Source organism: Chiloscyllium punctatum, chromosome 44 (genome assembly GCF_047496795.1).
Source record: "Chiloscyllium punctatum isolate Juve2018m chromosome 44, sChiPun1.3, whole genome shotgun sequence".
NCBI classification, from domain to species: domain Eukaryota; kingdom Metazoa; phylum Chordata; class Chondrichthyes; order Orectolobiformes; family Hemiscylliidae; genus Chiloscyllium; species Chiloscyllium punctatum.
Window position 1 is genome coordinate 10,587,352 of NC_092782.1, and position 20,897 is coordinate 10,608,248.

The 20,897-nt window shown below is 41.8% G+C and overlaps 1 protein-coding gene across 1 annotated transcript in view; it reads left to right on the forward strand.

The window, feature by feature from the left end:
- LOC140466712 (phosphatidylinositol 3-kinase C2 domain-containing subunit gamma-like) overlaps positions 1-20,364 on the forward strand; it is a 223,152-nt gene extending 202,788 nt beyond the window's left edge. Inside the window, exons 33-34 of the mRNA XM_072562213.1 lie at positions 9,293-9,418; positions 14,831-20,364. Of these exons, the coding sequence (XP_072418314.1) occupies positions 9,293-9,418; positions 14,831-14,989 (285 nt within the window). The 3' untranslated portion in view covers positions 14,990-20,364. The remainder of the gene's footprint in view (positions 1-9,292; positions 9,419-14,830) is intronic.
- Positions 20,365-20,897: the final 533 nt, after the last annotated feature.

Sequence of the window (20,897 nt, forward strand, 5' to 3'; positions counted from 1 at the left end):
GCTTTCACTGATTATGTTCAAGATAAGTAGAGGTCAAGTGCAGTTTTACAGTGAAGCAGGGTAAGAAAGTTGGGAAAATCATTGAAACAAAGTAGGAAAATTTAATTCAGTCCTATTTTCAAATCATACTTCCCATTGCTTTTAGTTAATTACAAACCAAGCATTGATTTGGGAAGGCAAAACTAGTAGAGTCAGTTTTGGTGCAAAATGGAGGGAGGGCGTGTGAAACATCGAACTCAATCTGCCTGATCACACCAGGAAGCCTGATTGAGTTGTGTTTTTCAGGCCTTCTCACTGAAGTAGGACACCCGAGTCACTGGTTAATCAGGCAGCTCGCCACTGGGAAGGTGGGTGAGTAGAATATCATAGGGCCAGAGCCATTGGAGGCCAGATAGGGCAGCAGACTGCAGAGGTAGGTATATTTTATAAACTGACATGGCAGCAAAGACAAACATAAAGAAGATTTTAGTACTAAAATTTCTTAAGTGGTTGAAATTCTATTTATTTTAAAATAGTGATGAAAAAGGATAGACCAGGTCTAAAAGTTGAAGTTCTAAATTGGAAGAAGGCTAATTTTTACGGTATTAGTCAAGAACATTCAAAAGTTGATTGGGGGGTAGATGTTCGCAGGTAAAGAGGCAGCTGGAAAATGGGAAGCTTTCAGAAATGAGATAACGAGAATCCAGAGAAAGTATATTCCTGTCAGGGTGAAAGGAAAGGCTGGTAGATGTCGGGAATGCTGGATGATGAAAGAAATTGAGGGTTTGGTTAAGAAAAAGAAGGAAGCATATGTCAGGTACAGACAAGATAGATCAAATGAATCCTTAGAAGAGTATAAAGGCAGTAGCAGTATACTTAAGAGGAAATCAGGAGGGCAAAAAGGGGACATGAGATAGCTTTGGCAAATAGAGTAAAGGAGAATCCAAAGGGTTTTTACAAATACATTAAGGACAAAAGGATAACTAGGAAGAGAATAGGGCCCCTCAAAGATCAGCAAGGCAGCTTTTGTATGGAACTACAGGAGATGGGGAGATACTAAACCAGTATTTTGCATCAGTGTTTACTGTGGAAAAGGACATGGAAGGTATAAAATGTTGGGAAATAGATGGTGACATCTTGAAAAATCCAGGAAGTGCTGGATGTCATGAAATGCATAAAAGTGGATAAGTCCCCAGGACCTGATCAGGTGTACCCTAGAGCTCTGTGGGAAGCTAGGGAAGGAATTGCTAGGCCCCTTGTTGAGATATTTGTGTCATCAATAGCGATAGGTGAGGTGCCAGAAGACTGTAGGTTAGCTAACGTGGTGCCACTGTTTAAGAAGGGTGGTAAGGACAAGCCAGGGAACTGTAGACCAGTGAGCCTGACCTCAGTGGTGGGCACATTGTTGGAGGGAATCCTGAGGGACAGGATGTACGTGTATTTGGAAAGGCAAGGACTGATTAGGGATAGTCAACATGGCTTTGTGCGTGGGAAATCATGTCTCACAAACTTGATTGAGTTTTTTGAAGAAGTAACAAAGAGGATTGATAAGGGCAGAGCAGTAGATGTGATCTATATGGACTTCAGAAAGGCATTCGACAAGGTTCCCCATAAGAGACAGGTTAGCAAGGTTAGATCTCATGGAATACAGGGAGAACTCGCTATTTGGATACAGAACTGGCTCAAAGGTAGAAGACAGAGGGTGGTGGTGGAGGGTTGCTTTTCAGACTGGAGGCCTATGACCAGTGGAGTGCCACAAGGATCGGTGCTGGGTCCTCCACTTTGCATCATTTATATAAATGATTTGGATATGAGCATAAGAGGTATAGTTAGTAAGTTTGCAAATGATACCAAAATTGGAGGTGTAGTGGTCAGCGAAGAAGGTTACCTCAGATTACACTGGGATCTTGATCAGATGGGCCAATGGGCTGAGAAGTAGCAGATGGAGTTTAATTTAGATAAATGCGAGGTGCTGAAATTTGGGAAAGCAATTCTTAGCAGACTTAAACACTTAATGGAAAGGTCCTAGGGAGTGTTGCTGAACAAAGAGACCTTGGATTACAGATTCATAGCTCCTTAAAAGTGAAGTTGCAGGTAGATAGGATAGTAAAAAGGGCATTTGGTATGCTTTCCTTTATTGGTCAGAGTATTGAGTACAGGATTTGGGAGTTCATGTCATGGCTGTACAGGACATTGGTTAGGCTACTGTTGGAATATTGCATACAATTCCGGTCTCCTTCCTATCAGAAGGATGTTGTGAAATTTGAAAGGATTCTGAAAAAATTTACAAGGATGTTGCCAGGGTTGGAGGATTTGAGATAGAGGGAGAGGTTGAATAGGCTCGGGCTGTTTTCCCTGGAGCGTCGGATGCTGAGAGATGACCTTATAGAGGTCTATAAAATCATGAGGGGCATGGATGGGGTAAATAGATAAATTCTCTTCCCTGAGGTGGGGGAGCCCAGAACTAGAGGGCATAGATTTAGGGTGGGAGGGGAAAGATATAAAAGAGACCTAAGGGGCAAGTTTTCACGCTGAGGGCAGTGCGTGTATGGAATGAGCTGCTAGAGGAAGTGGTGGAGGCTGGTACGATCGCAACGTTTAAAAGGCATCTGGATGGGTATATGAATAGGAAGGGTTTGGAGGGATATGGGCCGGGTGCTGGCAGGTGGGATTAAATTGGGTTGGGATATCTGGTCGGCATGGACGAGTTGGACTGAAGGGTCTGTTTCTGTGCTGTACATCTCTATGACTCTAAAAGTCGTGACAGATCTGCTGCCTATCTCTCCCAAACTGCAGCTAAGTGCTGTTAAGAGTCAACAACACGACTACATTGGACTGGAGTGACATATAGGCCAGACTGGTTGAGGAAGGACATTCCTTCCCTTAAGGACAGTTGTGAACCCAATGGCTTTCTACAATGAATTGACAGCTTCATGGTCATTTTTACTGATAGTACTTTGATTTATGAACCAGATTACAATCTTTGTACTTCCATGCTGTGGTTTTTTATTTGGCCACTAGAATACTGGTCTGTCAAGAGACTGTTATAGAATCCTACCCCATCCTGGAATCACTAACGTTATGAGATGCTTTATCCATCTCACTTCTCATATAAGGTCATTAGCACACGATCATTCTCTCCAGACCGAAAAAAATTGCTTCAAAGATTAATGAAAATTATTTTTAAAAGTCAGTAGGTTAGTCCCACAGTGGTCCAAGAAATGCTGATTCAGAGAATGTAATTGATAAAGTGGAGAAGTGAATATATTCAAAGCCCTTGGAACTGAAGTCCTGAACATACTCCAGAATTTTGATATAGTTTTGATTGCAAACCAAAACATAATTTGCTATCTAATTTGCACTTGTGTATATCAGGCCTGGGATTTAAATTGTGGCTCAATGTGAAGATTTCTTTTTTCCTTTCCATTTGCTGTTTACACTTTCTAATTGAGACACAGATGATGTATAAGAATTATTCAGAAATCATATAGCCCATAGATTGATGGATTGCAGTTTACTACTCAAGCTGAGCTTATCAAATCTTAGAAACAAATCAGACAGGCAACATTCCCGATAACTGGCTAAAGATATAAGAAAGCTGACAAGCAATTGAAAATGCAAACATTAAAAAAAAGCTACCATCTGTTAACAAATTTACTTTGTGATTTAGCTGCACAACAGAGACATGGATTAAGTGAACTGGTGTCTCGAGAGGGGGTGGAAATAGGATGAGGTAATAATTCAGCTGATGAAATGAGAGGAGATGGATGAAAGCCATCGCAGTTTATTCACTTTTATTCATAAATTCCACACTGCTGAGCAATCCTATCATGATCGGAGAGACCTCTCTTTGGGTGCACAGTAAGTTCCACAGCCAAGAAGCTTGAGCGATTGTTCTCTGGTCTTTGTTTCAGAGTCACTCGTCTGGTGTAATTTATAGCTGTGTTTATTCTGTTGTTGAACAAAGGCCAGCGCAGGACCACTGCCTTCCATTTCCTGTGCTTTCTCATGCCATGACCTTATGCACAACTTTACAACTCCACATTATCCTCTTTGTATTGTTCATATTGTTTCAGGTTCTCATCACAGTGTGACCAGCTGTTATTTATTACAAGCACTCACTGTGTTAATATCAACACCCTGATGCTTCCACATTGAACCAAAATGCTGGCTCAGTGTTTCTGCACAGTTTGCACTTTCTGGCATCTTTCAGCTGTTATTGGATGCTTATTCCTTCTTCGCATGTCTTTTTTTTAAAATTCCTTGTGGTATTGATATTTTATCAATAGAGTTCAGCTCTGCGTTCCACATTATAGACCAGATGTGAACAGGAAAGGGCGCAGAATTAATTTACAAGAATAGTTCCAGGGATGAGGAAATTCAGTGATGAGTTGGAGATGCCGGTGTTGGACTGGAGTGGACAAAGTTAAAAATCACACAACACCAGGTTATAGTCCAACAGGTTTAATCGGAAGCACACTAGTTTCCGGAGCGCCTCTTTCGGATCACCTGATGGAGCGTCGCTCCAAAAGCTAGTGTGCTTCCAATTAAACCTGTTGGACTATAACCTGGTGTTGTGTGATTTTTAACTTCAGAGATGAGGATAGATTGAGGGGCTGTTCTCCTAGGAGAAAAGGCTGAGAGAAGATCTGATTGAGATTGTCAGTGGAATGTCTATAGAGAGAAACCATTCTTTTTTGTAAAATGAACAAGAATATGAAGTCATAGATTTAAAGAGATGTGAAAATGAAACAAAGGTGAAGTGAAAGTGAATAAAGTAAGGATGGAAGCAAATTCTGTACTCAAAGAGTTTAGAAGGATGATAGGGAATCTGAGTGAAACTTACAGAGTACTGAGAGGGCTGGATAAAGTGGAGAAGATGATACCGCTACCAGGAGAGACTAGGACCTGAGGGCACAGCCTCAGAATAAAAGGATGATGGTTTAGAACTGAGAGGAGGAGGAATTTCTTCAGACAGAGGGTGGTGAATCTGTAGAACTTATTGCTGCAGAGGGCTGTGGAGACCGAGTCATTGAGTGCATTTAAAACAGAAATCAATAGGTTCTTGATTGGTAAAGGGATCAAGGGTTACAGGGAGAAGGCAGGAGAATGGGGTTGAGAAATATATCAGCAATGATCGAATGGTAGAACAGACTCAATGGGCTGAATATTCTAATTCTGCTCTAATACCTTACAGTCTAAAAAAGTTTTCCAGAAGTGAATAGTTCGCGTATGAATGCACTGCCTGGAAATGTGGTGGAGACAGGTTCAATTAAAGCATTCAAGAAGGCATTGGCTAATTATTTGGATAAAAGTAACTTCAAGGGGATGGGAAAGAAAAGCAGGAGATTGACACGAGGTAATGATGCTTGTTTGATGAGCTGTCACAGGCAAGATAGGCCGACGAGTCTCATTCCGCACCATAAAGAGAATCTGTGCTTTATAAAAACTTTACAGTCCTTCCTGTTAAGTGCACAGTCATGGGCCTGGAGCAGTCAGCTGCACTGCTGGAAGAAGAGTCACCTCTCTCCAGCGCCATTTGCCTCCATCCACACTGCCGCTATCATGTGTCCTCGCTGGACTTCACCGGTGCAGCTACCACTGATGCCACCGGCTCTCGTACTGGACCCAAACTCGTTCCTGCTACCACCTCCATGAGTCTGCGCTGTACGCTGCAGGGAACCCATACCCCCCTCTGCGGCACCAGCCAAACGTCGGCACTAGGCCCACCTCGTCAGGACCCCAATCTCACCTCTGATGCCTCTGTCACGAGTCAGCACTGGGTCCACCTCACCGCTGCCATCGCCGTGACTGAGCTCCTCACAAAAGGTAAGTAAAAAGAAGAAAAGAAATCGAGAAAGAGAATAAGACAGACAAGAAAGAAAAGCCGACGGAACTGATGAACTCCAGGCTCAAGTGGCCTACTCCACCGCCATCTTCAAGAAACCCAAGTAAAGTTATTTATAACCACGTTAAAATGTTTCTCCTGAATTATGATTGCCATTTTAAATTTGAGGGATCTGTGGACTTGAAAAGGCAAATATAATTTCCAATACTCACAGCTTTGGTAAGGTCTGAAAATTGTCTCCATCACCTAAGGGAGGAACAGAGAGGAGTTTGTTTCTGGTTATCCTTTCCAATTTTGGCCTGGACGTTTGCCCGTTCCAGGAGATCTCATGGTTTCCAGGTAGGGTGGGAAACGTTTATATTGTGATAATAATCATATCAAACAGGCTGAGTGGATAGGGAGAGTCTTTTCCTGTCTGGCATTTATTGTCTGTTTGTATATTCCGCCCACTTGCAGTCGAGCCATTGGTTCTTAGCAGGACAAAGGGCAGCTCACTCATAGGATGTGAAGTTGGACAGAGATGAATATGAATAAACAACCTCCTGAGCCCAAGTTTAAGCAAAAATTAAATTAACACATCCAAGGTGCAAATTATGAAAAGTATCAACAGAAATGTTGCACAAACTGTGAACTAGACACAAGGGTAAATCTTGACAGTCTGGCTGCACAGTATGTAGTTTAGAAAATCACCCATTTATTCAGGAGTGCCAAGTCTAGTGTGAATCTGCTCCCATCAAATTAAACACCAGGTCAGGAACGGTGAGACAATATGTAACAATGATACACTTGCTGCTGTTTTGCACATTCCTGTGAGGCTACAGTAAGTAACTTGAACAGTCAAATTTAAACACCAGCCAGCACAGACTTTGCACAAATCCCTGAAAACAATATTCTTCCTAGTCTGTGCCTTTTTGTTAGGCATCGACACCGATCTCCAGCTCTCACCCCAACCGCCCCCACCCCCACACACCACACAGCACCAATCCCCCCCCCCCCCCATCTGTCCAGGACTGTTCTTGGCAGCATTAAGTGCACTTTTAATCACTGTAAACAAAAGACGCAATCAGTGTTGGAAACATGTTTTTGACGTAATGTTTTTGTTGTGACCTCAAGATCTCATTTGGATAATCCAATATTCAGATAATTGATATTTGGATAATTGAGGTTCCACTGTATATGGTTAGTCCAGTTGAGTTTCTGGTCAATGGTAACCTCCAGGATGTTGACAGTGGGAGATTCAGTAATGGTAACATCAATAACTATCAGAGATGATGGTTAGATTGTCACTGCTTGGAGATGGTCATTGGCATCTGTGTGGCGTGAATTTTGCTTACTACTTTTCAGCCTAGGCCTCATATTGTCCAGGTCTTCTTGTATTTGGATGTGGACTACCTCATGCCATAATTTATATCATTATGATCCACAGTCTTATTTGACTGGAACATAATCTATTCCCTCCAACATGTTATAGTTCTCGATCAGATCAGGCCCAAGTCTAGGCTTCTCCAAAGTGTGGAGTTCAGCACTTTTAGACTATGCTGACAACTAAGATGCTTCAGACTGGGAATCTGTCCAGTGGCCTTCCTCTGCAGTCCTTCCAAGGTTCAAACATCATCCACCATTTGGGAAAACCCAAACTAGACACGTAAGGCCTAATCAATAACAAAATGCCTTTGCATTCAATACTCCTGTGAATGTATCCCAGCATTCTGTTAGTTCTAATGATAGTTGCACAGCATTCAGCTCTACCTGTGTTTTTTGTTTCTGCCACTGTCTAGCTATTATTTAGTATCGATGCTACTTAACTCTATGATCTGCCTGTATTGCTCGCAAGACAAAGCTTTTCACTGTGCCTCGGTTCATGTGACAATAAATTCAATTCAATTCCATTCATGCAACAATAATGTGCCAGAATGCCCACATTCCTCTCTTTCTTCAGCTTCCACAGGGGCCTGTGTTTTTTCTAAAGAACTATTTCATTATCTTTTCTCTAAGAACATTTAGCCAGGACCAAATTAAGACTTTGCCCAGTAAAGCTCCTCTCCTGGGATCCAGAAAAGTATTGGGCTTTGTGAATTGCTTAAGTATTGCTGGGAGTAATCCCAGAGTTATTTGTCAGCTGGACATATACCACGAAGGTTCCTGGTCACTGGCTGTTGTCTGTCAAGGGAGGTCATTGTAAAACCCAGAAACTGACAGACTTGGGTAAGGACGAAAATCGAGGTTAGTATTTGCAACCACGATTGTGGTTTACGTGTGCCTGTCAGTGCTTCAAACATTTTAAACACCACAACAGTTTCTGAAGCTAAGTCTTCCAAACCCTGGCCCAAGCAAACGACTGTGGTCCAGTCTGTAAGGATGTGGATTTGTTCAGTTGTACTCAACATCTTTTCCCTGTCAGTATGCAAGTCAGTAAATTCCCCAGTCCAGTAGTAGTGGGCCTAATCTACTCCAGGTTTTGGAGAGCATTGCATTTAATTGTCTCAGATTAAAAGAAATGTGTTAATGTCAAAGTGCTGTTTGGTTGAACTGAGAATTTGATAGTCAAATTTAACTTCATGACAGAGAACAAGGTAGGGTACCAAACCACCAGTTCTAAATTCACAAGATCAGTTAGCACTCTCCTTCAGTGCTCAGGATGGTGGTGAGGGAATGGTCTTCCTAGGCCTCAATAGTTCTTAATCTGGCTCTTTATTGAGTCGTGCATGGATTTATCTCAGTCATAAGGAATGAATGCACACATGGCTCACCTTATCTATCCAGATACAGAGAAAAAAACTCACTAGAACGCAAGAGAATGAGAGGAGACCTTACAGAAGTTTATAAAGTGATGAGGGGTACAGACAGAATTAAGGATAGCTGTCTTTTCCCAAGGAGGGGGGATTTCAAGACTGTGGGCACATTTTTAAGGTGAGCTGAGAGAGATTTAAAAAAGGCATGAGGAGCAATCTTTTTACACAGAGGGTGGTTCGTGTGTGGAATAAACTTCCTGATGAAGTGATGAATGTGGGCACAGTTACAACATTTAAAAGACATTTTGATAAGTACATGAATAGGGAAGGTTTGGATGGACATTCTGTTTGGCATAGACTGATTGGACGAAGGGTCTGTTTCCGTGTTGTATAACTCGATGATTTTATTCATGGGATCTTGCTGTGTACATTACCAGATACTGCATTTTTTGCATAGCCACAGGGACAGAAAACATATTTCTATACATAACATTGTTCATGTGAATTTGTTGTGAGCTGCGCATAGGATGTAAGAATGTGCTGGATGAGTTTTTCTTTTATTCTATATACCTTGGATACACCAATGTATTTGAGAGTTTTTGTCAAAATCCTTTCTCCAGTGTGTGACATGATGTCAATAGTATGTAAATAAGCACCACCTTAAGAGCCAAAGAGCATTTTAGAATTGGAGGAAGAGGCAAGTCAGATGGTTTCATGTAACACTTTCTTCCAGTTTTTACCAGATGGCTCCACACCAGATGCCTACGTTAAGATCTATCTCTTACCAGATGCGGAGCGAAGGACCAAAAGGAAAACAAAAGTGGTTCCAAAAAGCAGCAATCCAACATATAATGAGATTGTAAGTATCTAACACTCCATGGGTGATTTGAATTAGTCACTCAACTGTGTCAGCTCTCTCCCGAATCTGGCACAAATTCCAAAACTACTCAGCTAAAGTGAAGTCAAAGGCTGAAGCATGAAAAAGCATTCTTTTCTGATTTAGTCCCTTCCCTCTCTCCTTATCCTCCTCCCACCTTTACTATTTAATATTTAACTGGCTGTGGAGGTGATTGATAGTGGTGGTTAGTCATTTACAAAAATAGTCAAAAAGGATGGTCGCTCAACTCTGTGTGATAGCACTTCTAAGTAGACTGGAAAATAATGAAAAAAAAGTTAATGAAATTGGCTCAAATCCATTGATTGGTCAAGAAACCCCACACTGCAGAATATGACCAATTAGCTAAACCACCTGCTTCGATTTATACTGAATTGTCACAAACTCTGGAAAGGGGCTGTAGTGGCACAGTGGTAGCGTCCCTATCTCAGAGCCAAGAGGCCTGGGTTCATGTCCCACCTGCTCGAGGTTTGTAATGATATTTCTGAACAGGTTACATAGGAAACATCCACAAACTCTGGGAGATGGGGCTCCAGTGGTGCAGCGGTAGTGTCTCTCGGTCTCCGCCAGACCTAGGTTCAAGTTCCACCTGAACCAGAGATATGTAGTAACGTCTCTGCACTGATTAATTCAAATATCTAGGCAAAACACACTGAAAATGCTTGGACTTGCATCTTTCATCCCTCCAATTATCTCTATTTCCCTGAGAAATAATTCCACATTTCTTGTTTTTGTGTCAGATTTATGGCATCTGCAGAGTTTTCATTACTTTTGATTACTATTATCCCCATCACTGTTTTCATCTCTATTTATCTGGAAACAATGTACTTCAAAAACTACTGAACAGGTTTCAACAAAACTTGCTGTAAGATACAATATGAGATGAAGAAAAACTGATTAGTTGTTTTGGCAAAGATGTGGATACAGATCCAGCATTTAAAAAAAAAATTCATGAACATTGAATCTCCCAAAGGATTTACATTTTTTAAAAAACAGAATGTTGACAGTTGTTTTATTTAAACCATTGTTGATTGTTTTACAATGTTGAGGATTATCTCCACTGCTCTAGTGGAATCTCCACCAATTACAGCTGTCAAAATGGGAGTGTTTTCAGTGCAGATTCTTGGTGGGATCGGCCTGAAGTCACCTCCCCTAAGATAGAGTCATAGAGTCATAGAGATGTACAGCATGGAAACAGACCTTTCGGTCCAACCCGTCCATGCCAACCAGATATCCCAACCCAATCTAGTCCCACCTGCCAGCACCCGGCCCATAACGAAGATTTCCTTTATAGAATCATCGAGATGTACAGCACAGCCCTTTGGTCAAACACGTCCATGCCGACTAGATATTCTAACCTAATCTAGTCCCACCTGCCAGCACTTAGCTTATATTCCTCCAAACCCTTCCTATACATATACCCATTCAGATGCCTTTTAAATGTTGTAATTGTACCAGCCTCCACCATTTCCTCTGGCAGTTCATTCCATACATGTACCACCCTCTGTGTGGAATTCTTAGCTTTGTAGTTACAGAGGACTAACCAAGCAGGAAACAGCTTTGAGAAGGAGTTGTGTCATTTTAATAACATTGAATCAATACTAGTGTGGGAAATGTATGTATTCTACAAAATGCCCCTTTCGCTTGTTATCCTTTATAGAACTACCACAGTTTCACAACATCCAGCAAGGAAAATAGCATGAGCGGTCACTGTTAATTTTATTTTCTCTGTGAGGTTCAGAAAGCTAACTGTTGAATTGCGTGAGACTTTTTAAAAAGGAGGTTTTGCCTAATGTGTGGGGGCATAGGACTATTGTTGAAACAGTAACAAAAACTTTGAACAGTGGGGTGGTTTATGTTTCAGTGCCGTGTTCCCAGTGAGTCCTGCGAACAGTTAGTTCAGGGCAGAAAATGGCACTAAGAATGTTGTAAGTCAAACTCTGACCCATGCTGATTTTGAGCATGACTTTTTTTAGTGGGAATCTGGGATTGTGGAATCACCTCTACCATTCAAATAAGAACCAGACCAGGGCCATGGCCTTTTAAGCACATGAACCAACTGAAGCATGTTGAAAATGAGATTACCAACTGGGCAAAACTATTTTGTGCTGGCAGTGAGAGCCATATTAAAATCCAAGTTTCTCTCACTGCTCAGTGAGGAAACAGGAGAATTGCAGTAATGTGTTGGAGTAGCTTAATACAGCACTTAAAGAAATATGCGTGATCAATGTTTACAGAACAAAAATGAATTCGGACCATTCCAAACAAATTTCAGACAAATCTTTTTTCTTTTCAAAGCAACTCAGACATCATCTTACAGTTCATTGCTCACTCCTCATTGCAAATCATCCAAGCTGTAGTGATTGGAAGTGGGTCAGCCAGGTGGACCTCAGAGGATGAATTTCCTGATTGGACCAGATTAACAGCCCCAATCATGGAGCCCTGGCGAATAGATATAAACAGGAATGTTAGGGATTCTGCTCACTCATCGCTGGCTCTGAGGGAGCTGGATTAGTGTCAAGGACTCGCCATTGTGTGCAGTTCTGGTCTCCCTCCTATTGGAAGGTTGTTGTGAAACTTGAATGGGTTCAGAAAGGATTTACAAGGATGTTGCCAGGGTTGGAGGGTTTGAGTTACAGGGAGAGGCTGAATAGGCTGGGGCTGTTTTCCTGGAGCGTTGGAGACTGAGGGATGGCCTTATAGAGGTTTATAAAATCATGAGGGACATGGATTGGTTAAATAGACAAGGTCTTTTCTCTGAGGTGGGGGAGTCCAGAATTGGAGAACATTGGTTTAGGGTGAGAGGGGAAAAATTTAAAAGGGACTTAAGGGGCAATGTTTTCACACACAGAGCAGTACATACACACATGGACTGAGCTGCCAGACGAATTGGTGGAGACTGGTACAATTACAACAGTTAAAAGGCATCTGGATGGGTATATGAATAGGAAGGGTTTACAGTGATATGGACCAAGTGCTGGCATGGATTCGGAATGGATAAGTGGGATCAAAAAGCCTGTTTCCATGCTGTCCATCTCTATGATTCAAGGTGTAAATAACCACCTGATGAAGGAGCAGCGCTCCAAAAGCTAGTGCTTCCAATTAAACCTGTTGGACTATAACCTGGTGTTGTGTGATTTTTAACGGTGTAAATAAAGACTGATTTGGTGCCGGGATACAGGTCGTTCTGCTATAACACCTGTTTTGTCAATGCAAATTCGCTGTAATGTGATTTATGAATTAGGGATGTTGTTTCTAAAGCTCAAATTTTTAATACATGTGTTGTCTGTAATGTAATTACATTGCCAATATTTGAAGCGCTGTTCTAAAGCACAAGGACGCAACCATCGCCTTATGGAAGAGCTGACTGCACCAGCCTCTTTCGGGTTATTCAACAAACAACCAATCCTATCTCTAGAAAGGTACTTTGTATTCAGCAATTAATCATAAAATTCTTAGCATTGATCAGCAAGTCAAAAACATACATCTATTGTGCATTTTTAATTTAACAATCATGCCAAAGCCCTTCACTGTAGCATAATAGAACAAAACGTAATATGAACTACATGAAATATTAGGAAAGATAGCCAAAAAGCTTTGTTAAGGATGTTAATTTTGAAATGTATTTTAAAGGAAGAAAGCAAGACTGAGAAGTGGAGGGATAATTTTTTTGGGGGGGTAGTGTTGGGGAAATCTAGAGTTTCAATCCCAGACAACTAAGGCAGAGCCACCAATATTGGACTAATTAAAATCCAGAATGTGCAGGAGCCCAGAATTGAAGAATAAGGTTTGTAAGACTGTAACAGGTTACAATGATAGGGAGGGACAAGTCTCTGAAGGGTTCTGAAAATAAGGATGAGAATTTTTGAAGTGCTGTTTAGTCAGTGCAAGCCAGTGAACACAGAATGATGGATGTATGGCATTTGGTGTGAGTAAATACACATAGGAGAGCTTTGAAAAACCTTCTGCATACAGAGGACATAGGAAGTTGGCCCAGGTTGTGTTAGGGTAATCAACTCTGAACATGTTAAAGGTGCGGATGAGGGTTTTAGAAATGGAAGAGTTGAACCAAGAGCCATGTCAGCTAGAGTGAGCTACATCAGGACTGCAGATGGTTCATAGAATAGAATCATAGATTCCCTACAGTGTGGAAAAAGGCCATTCAGCCCATTAAGATTGCACCAATACTCCAAACAGCATCCGACCCAGAATCAGATCCCTACCCTAACTCCATAACTCCGCATTTAACATGGCTAATCCACCTACCCTACACGTCCCTGGACACTATGGGTCAATTTTGCATGACCAATCCACCTAACATTCACATCTTCAGACCGCGAGAGGGACCCACACAGACACGGGGAGAACATGCAGACTCCAGCAGACAGTTGCCCTGAGGCTGGAATCAAACCTGGGTCCCTGGTGCTGTGAGGCAGCAGTGCTAACCATTGAGCCACCCACCCTTAGTACTTCTTCAGGTTCAATTCATCACCTGACGACCTGAAGTTGAGACCAGCATGTTCAACTTCAGTGCATTTTATGAGTCCACTTTTATAGAATCACAATTAAACTTAAACATTGAGATCAGGTGATGTGTTGGTTGTTTCAGGAAATATGCTCACTACAGCTGTTTCCAGTACTCAACTAAGTTTCTACTTACTGCACCTGGAGGACTGAACCCAACATCTGGTTACAATAAGTCTAATGACTATGCATTAACTCGTCTCTTTTAAACACCGTATCCCATCTGAGCACAGCATTTGCACTAACACCACCATACTCCATTTTCAGCAACTGTAATCCAGCCACAAATTGCCATTTTAATTATGATTTTGATATTATTTTCAATAATATCAAATGTTGAAGCATTGTTTTGTACGTAGATGGCCACTTTAAAAAGTAGCAACGTATCTTCATAAGGGAAGGAAATTAGCTGTTCTTCTTAATAATACTTTATTATAAGCTATCCAGCTGTTTACAATTACTTATCAAAATACAAATTTTGATTGTTGTTTCCAGTACTTTCACTCATCACTTTCCAGAACAACATTGCCATCAAAAACAAAAGGCTCAAAGGCCTTTAACACAATTGTCGAGATTGGGAGAGGTTCAATTGGGAGTCATTCTCAGAATTGGGACAAAGTAGAGGTACCTAACGTCAGCCAATTTGATACTTCCCATTTAACACCCAGGTTTTAAAAAAAAGGTAACAATGACAATTTTGCATTTATACAGCACCTTTATTATGAAGAGACATTCCAAGATACTTTACAAAAGGATGCAAATCCACAATAAGGTAACTCCAAGCTAATGGTTCAACATCAAATTAAGACATTGGACTCTAATTTCCTTTCATCTGTGTCTTTGCGTTTGCAGCTGGAGTACGTTGGGATATCAGACATTGACCTATCAAGTCGTGTCATCCAGCTGAGTGTGTGGAGCAGGCAGACACTCCTGGGAGCAGTAAACATTCCTCTGAGAACTGTAAAGCTGGATGAAGAAAAGTGGTACAGACTGGGAAATTCCTTAGTCTGACTGGAACAGACTAAGGCAAGTTATTACCATTCAATTACCAAGCTACCTCTAATCTGAGAGTCTTCATATTCACTATTTTGTAGCCCCTTGGTATTTAGCTGGAGGATATTTTCTCCTGTGTTAGATGCTACTTGACAACTGTTTAAAGATGTAACAAACAAGCTAGTTGAAAACAAGCTGCACTTTTTACTGTATTTGCATGAAAGTGAATATTAGTCTCCTTGTAATTGCTAATTTTCAAATAGAATACTAAAATTTATCCTCATTTAAAGGCAACACAGAGGATCCACAAATTGTCTCTTCAAACAAACCTGAAAGCATTAAAATACCACATGTGAAATGACTATGAAACCGCTTATATGAAGATAATATAAATGTAGTTAAGTACTTGAAATGCATCTGTATTTTCTACAGTGAACGGTATGGTATTGTTTTAAATTACATTCAGTGAGTGAGATGTAATTTTGACTTTGTGCAACAATGCAACATGGGTGACAGCAAGTCAGCAGCTCATTTTACTCCTCATAATTTTCCAATCTATTCCAATTTCAATTTCCTTTTTGGTTCAATGCCAACAATCAAGGCATGTTAATCAGCTGCCAACTCATTCTTGCCCGTTTTACAGTAATGAAAAGTCAAAACTATTCCCTTGAACTGGAATTTTCTGTAAAATGGTGGTTTTGATATCAAGGTTATGAGAGGAATCTTCCTGTCTATTAAAATATTCTTCCATCCAACAAATACTGGTCATGTCCCCAGTGGTTTTTGAATCTTGCCAACAGCCTATGCCCTACATTGAATAACTGCACCCAGGAAGATAAAGTGCCTACAGCCAAGAGCCCCACTGGGAGAGCTGGGTCTGCTCAACTAGCATAGAGTGGGACGGTGCCTTAAAATGGAATCCCTTTGGCAGTATATATCAATACAAAACTGATGAGGGTCCAAGCCAATAGGTCCTTCAGAGCAGCCAGGAGGAAGTTCTTTGACTCTATGTACAGCCTTTCTTACCCTTGGTGCCTGCCAATGGGCCATGAAGCTTTCTGCTCTGATGATCCCAGGCTACCTTTGGGAGTTTGCCTCCACAGGCTGTCAAACATCACATGCTGCAGGCACCCACAATGACTCCAGGAAGATTCTACTGGAATCTTCTTGATCCTCTCTTAACCAGCTCTTAACGAGTAACTACCGGTGACCTGCTGTTTCCATTGTTTGTTCAGCACCGAAAAGAGTGTAGAACACACCTGCTCATTGATCGAATGCCCTAAACTGCATGTTTCCTAACATTTGTGTCATGAACACCACCTCTGGTATACCAAGAGGATTCTACCCTATCCTCCCAGCTATGTTTCAAGTTGATGCAAGAGGAACAACCAGGCAGATAGAAACAGGACATTTATATAATGCTTTTGGGATATCCTAAGTGCACGACAGCCAATGATGTACATTTGGAGTGTAGCTACTCTTGCCATTTTGGAGACCTAGCAACAGTTTGTCTTTATTAAGGGTGGCACAGTGGTTAGCACTGCTACCTCACAGCATCAGGGACCCGGGTTCCAATTCCAACCTCAGGAGACTGTCTGTGTGGAGTCTGCACATTCTCCCTGTGTCTGTGTGGGTTTCCTCCCACAGTCCAAAGATGTTCAGGTAAGGTGAATTGGCGAGACTAAATTGCCCGTAATGTTCAGGGATGTGTGGGTTAGGTGCATTAGTCAGGGGTAATTATAGGGTAGGGGGAATAAGTCTGAGTGGATTACTATTTGGAGGGTCAGTCTGGACTTGGGCTGAAGGGCCTGTTGCCTCACTGTAGGGATTCTATGATTTATTATGTTGGTCAGACTTATGACCTGTGAAGATCTGCCACAGTAACTTTGGAGTCAGAGTTCCATGGGATTTACTTGCTCCATCACCCAGTTTAATCCATTTCCATGATGACAAAGCAGAGGGCAAAATCTCAGAATGGGGTGGGTTTTTTGGTAAATGAATTGGAGCTCTCCACCTGCTTGGAGCTTCATATTGATGCATTGACACTGTGCACAACCATACGACAAAATGAGGCAGCAGCAGACTGAAAACCTACAGGCCATAGCTCCAGATTTTGAGCAATGAGGCTGCTTATCAAAAGTTCAGACTTGGCAAGACCAATGAGACCTCAATTGAAAACTAAGACCAATAAAAAGTCACATATAATAAAGCAAGCAACCTTTACATTTCACAAGGGGAAGAGATAGAGATGAATGCCTATTTGTTTCCAATGTTTAATCAAGATGATAATGTGTAGTTCCTTCTCCTGCTGAACATCCTTAACATAGAACAGTATAGCACAGAACAGGCCCTTCAGCCCACAATGTTGTGCCGACCATTGATCCTCATGTAAGGTAAACCTAATGTGCGAACCCTCAAATTTCTGTGACCATATGCATGTCCAGGAGTCTCTTAAATGTCCCCAATGACCTCGCTTCCACAACTGCTGCAGGCAACACATTCCATGCTCTCACAACTCTCTGCGTAAAGAACACGCCTCTGACATCCCCTCTACACTTTCCGCCAAACAGCTTAAAACTATGACCCCTTGTGTTAATAATTTCTGCCCTAGGAAAAAGTCTCTTGCTATCAACTTTATCTATGCCTCTCATTATCTTGTACACCTCAATTAGGTCCCCTCTCTTCCATCTTTTTTCCAATGAAAAAAGTCCGAGCTCAGTCAACCTCTCTTCGTAAGATAAGCCCTCCAGTCCTGGCAGCATCCTGGTAAACCTCCTCTGAACCCTCTCCAAAGCATCCACATCTTTCCTATAATAGGGCGACCAGAACTGGACACAGTATTCCAAGTGCGGTCTAACCAAAGTTTTATAGAGCTGCAACAAGATCTCACAGCTCTTAAACTCGATCCCCCTGTTAATGAAAGCCAAAACACCGCATGCTTTCTTAACAACCCTGTCCACCTGGGTGGAAATTTTAAGGGATCTATGTACCTGCACACAAAGATCCTGCTGTTCCTCCACACTGCCAAGAATCCTGTCTTTAATCCTGTACTCAACTTTCAAGTTCGACCTTCCAAAATGCATCACTTCGCATTTATCCAGGTTGAATTCCATCTGCCACCTCATAGCCCATCTCTGCATCCTGTCAATGTCAGGTTTCAGCCTACAACAGTCCTCTATACTGTCAACGACACTTCCAACCTTTGTGTGTCGTCTGCAAACTTGCTGACCCATCCTTCAATCCCCTTATCCAAGTTATTAATAAAAATTACAAAGAGTAGAGGCCCAAGGACAAAGCCCTATGGAACAGCACTCACCACTGACTTCCAGGCAGAATATTTTCCTTCCACTACCACTCGCTGTCTTCTGTCGACCAGCCAATTCTGTATCCAGACAGCTAAATTTCCCTGAATCCCATTCCTCCTGACCTTCTGAACAAGCCTACCATGTTACCATGTGGAACCTTATCAAATGCCTTGCTGAAATCCATATACATCACACCCACAGCTCGACCCTCATCAACTTGTCTGTAACATCCTCAAAGAACTCGATAAGGTTTGTGAGGCATGACCTGCCCCTCACAAAGCCGTGCTGACTGCATTAAATCAAGCCATGCTCTTCCAGATGGTCATAAATCCTATCCCTCAGAAACCTTTCTAACACCTTGCAGACGACAGACGTGAGACTGACTGGTCTGTAATTGCCGGGAATTTCCCTATTTCCTTTCTTGAAGCCAGGAATTACATTTGCCTCCCTCCAGTCCTCCGGTACGACTCCAGTGGAGAGCGAGGATGCAAAGATCTTCACAAGCGGCGAAGCAATCACATTTTTCGCTTCCCAAAGCAGCCGAGGACAGATCTGGTCTGGCCCTGGCGACTTGTCAATCTTAATGTTGGTCAAAATTTTCAGCACATCAGCTTCCTCAATCTCTATCCATTCCAGCATGCTTACCTGCTCCTCAATGATTTCATTCACTACAAGGTCCTTTTCTTTAGTAAAGACAGAAGCAAAAAACTCATTTAGGGTTTCCCCTACCTCCTCAGACTCTATACACAAGTTCCCTATGCTATCCCTGGTCGGCCCTACTCTTCCTTTGATCATTCTCTTATTCCTCACATATATGTGAGGACTAAGAGATGTGTTTTCTTTCATATTATCTTCACTTCATTTCAATACTGCATTCAAAAGTATTGCCAAATGCTTCTTTGTAATTTGCCCATATTTTCAATGAGTTCCTAATAGCAAATGAATCTCCAGTTAGTAGCAATATTGAGTTAATGTTTGTAAATAGATCAAGCATAGCTTGGCATTGTTTTCCTGAGTGTTTCTGTTTATTATGTTTACTCAGGCTTTGCTCATTTTTTCCCACTGTTGTAGCCCATTCATTGCCTTAAATTTAAGCTCCTCAATTTTATCTCAATCAGGCAGCTGGTCAGAATTCAGTTTGAATCTGACACTTTACGACCCACTTCCGCCTTGACTTTTTATGCCCCACAGGCATATTAACGTGTAGTTCTGCCCTGACATTTTACAGCACAGGTTTATCTGAACATTTTATCACTCAGATCCAACCTGACATGTTATGACCCAGTTCTTGCGTGCAAAGTGGTTTACTTTTCTGAATTCATTTTAAATGTAACGGACTGCATTTTCTCATGTTGTGGAGGTGGCTTTATTGGGAGAGCGTAAGGAAATCAGGAATTATACATGCTGGTTACTTCTCTGAGGTGTTCCCACTTTTCATTGAGCGGGATTTCAATGAATTCAATGACAACAGCAAGATCCAATTATAATGGAAATAACTGCTTAAGCGGGAGGCAATAGCCTAATGGTATTACCACCAGACTATTAATCCAAGTAATGATCTGGGGAAGCTGGATCGAATCCTGGAATTCAAATAGTGGAATTTGAGTTTAAATTAAAAAAATTAGGTCTCCAATGCTGACAATGAAAAACCATTGTCGATTATCAGGAAAACCCCATCTGGCTCACTAATATCATTTAAGGAAGGAAACTGCCGTCTTTATCTAGTCTGGCCTACACGCAACTCCAGATCAGTTGACACTATTAGGGATGCGCAATAAATGTTGCCTGGCCAGTGACGCCCACATCCTGTGAATAAATAAAAGAAATTTGCAAATTCCCAGGCCATGGGACATTTTTCTAAAGGTGCAAAGGCCCGCTGCTGCATCAGGAATCCGAACATGGATTGGAGGGGGTGTCGCACTGGGAATTCTGAGCTGCAACTTGAATGTTTATTTGCCAGCAGTGGTTCCAAAAGCAACTTGCCTGCCAACAATATCTACTAATGCCTGTCTTGCTGAAATTCCCTCCAATCAAAAACAAGGGCTACAGATGCTGGAAACTACATTCTAGACTAGAGTGGTGCTGGAAAAGCACAGCAGTTCAGGCAGCATCCGAGGAGCAGGAAAATTGACATTTCAGGCAAAAGCCCTTCATCAGGAATTTCCTATTCCTGATGAAGGGCTTTTACCCGAAACGTCAATTTTCCTGCTCCTCGGATGCTGCCTGAACTGCTTTGCTTTTCCAGCACCACTCTAGTCTAGAAAATGAAATTCCCTCCAGCTGATTGAGTCCCTTCCTGCAGAAGGCAGCCCTTACCCATACTGATTGTACCTCTTGACTCTGGAAACCAGCCACCTTTCCTCAGAGTAAGGGGCTCCTTCAGGCACTTAATTAGTCAGATCAGGAAAGATCACATTTGTCACCCTACCCACTATGTTGCCATGCCGGAATTCAGCTTGATGTCAAAATTGCAACCACTCCACACCCCAGGGAAAATTCAGTTCTATGAATTGGTTTGCAAGTAATTGCTTCCAACTATTTAAATGTTTCACTTCAATCAAAATATATATCTTACAAGGCTCCTGAGTTTAATTTGAAGGGTTCCAGTGCAACAGTACCAT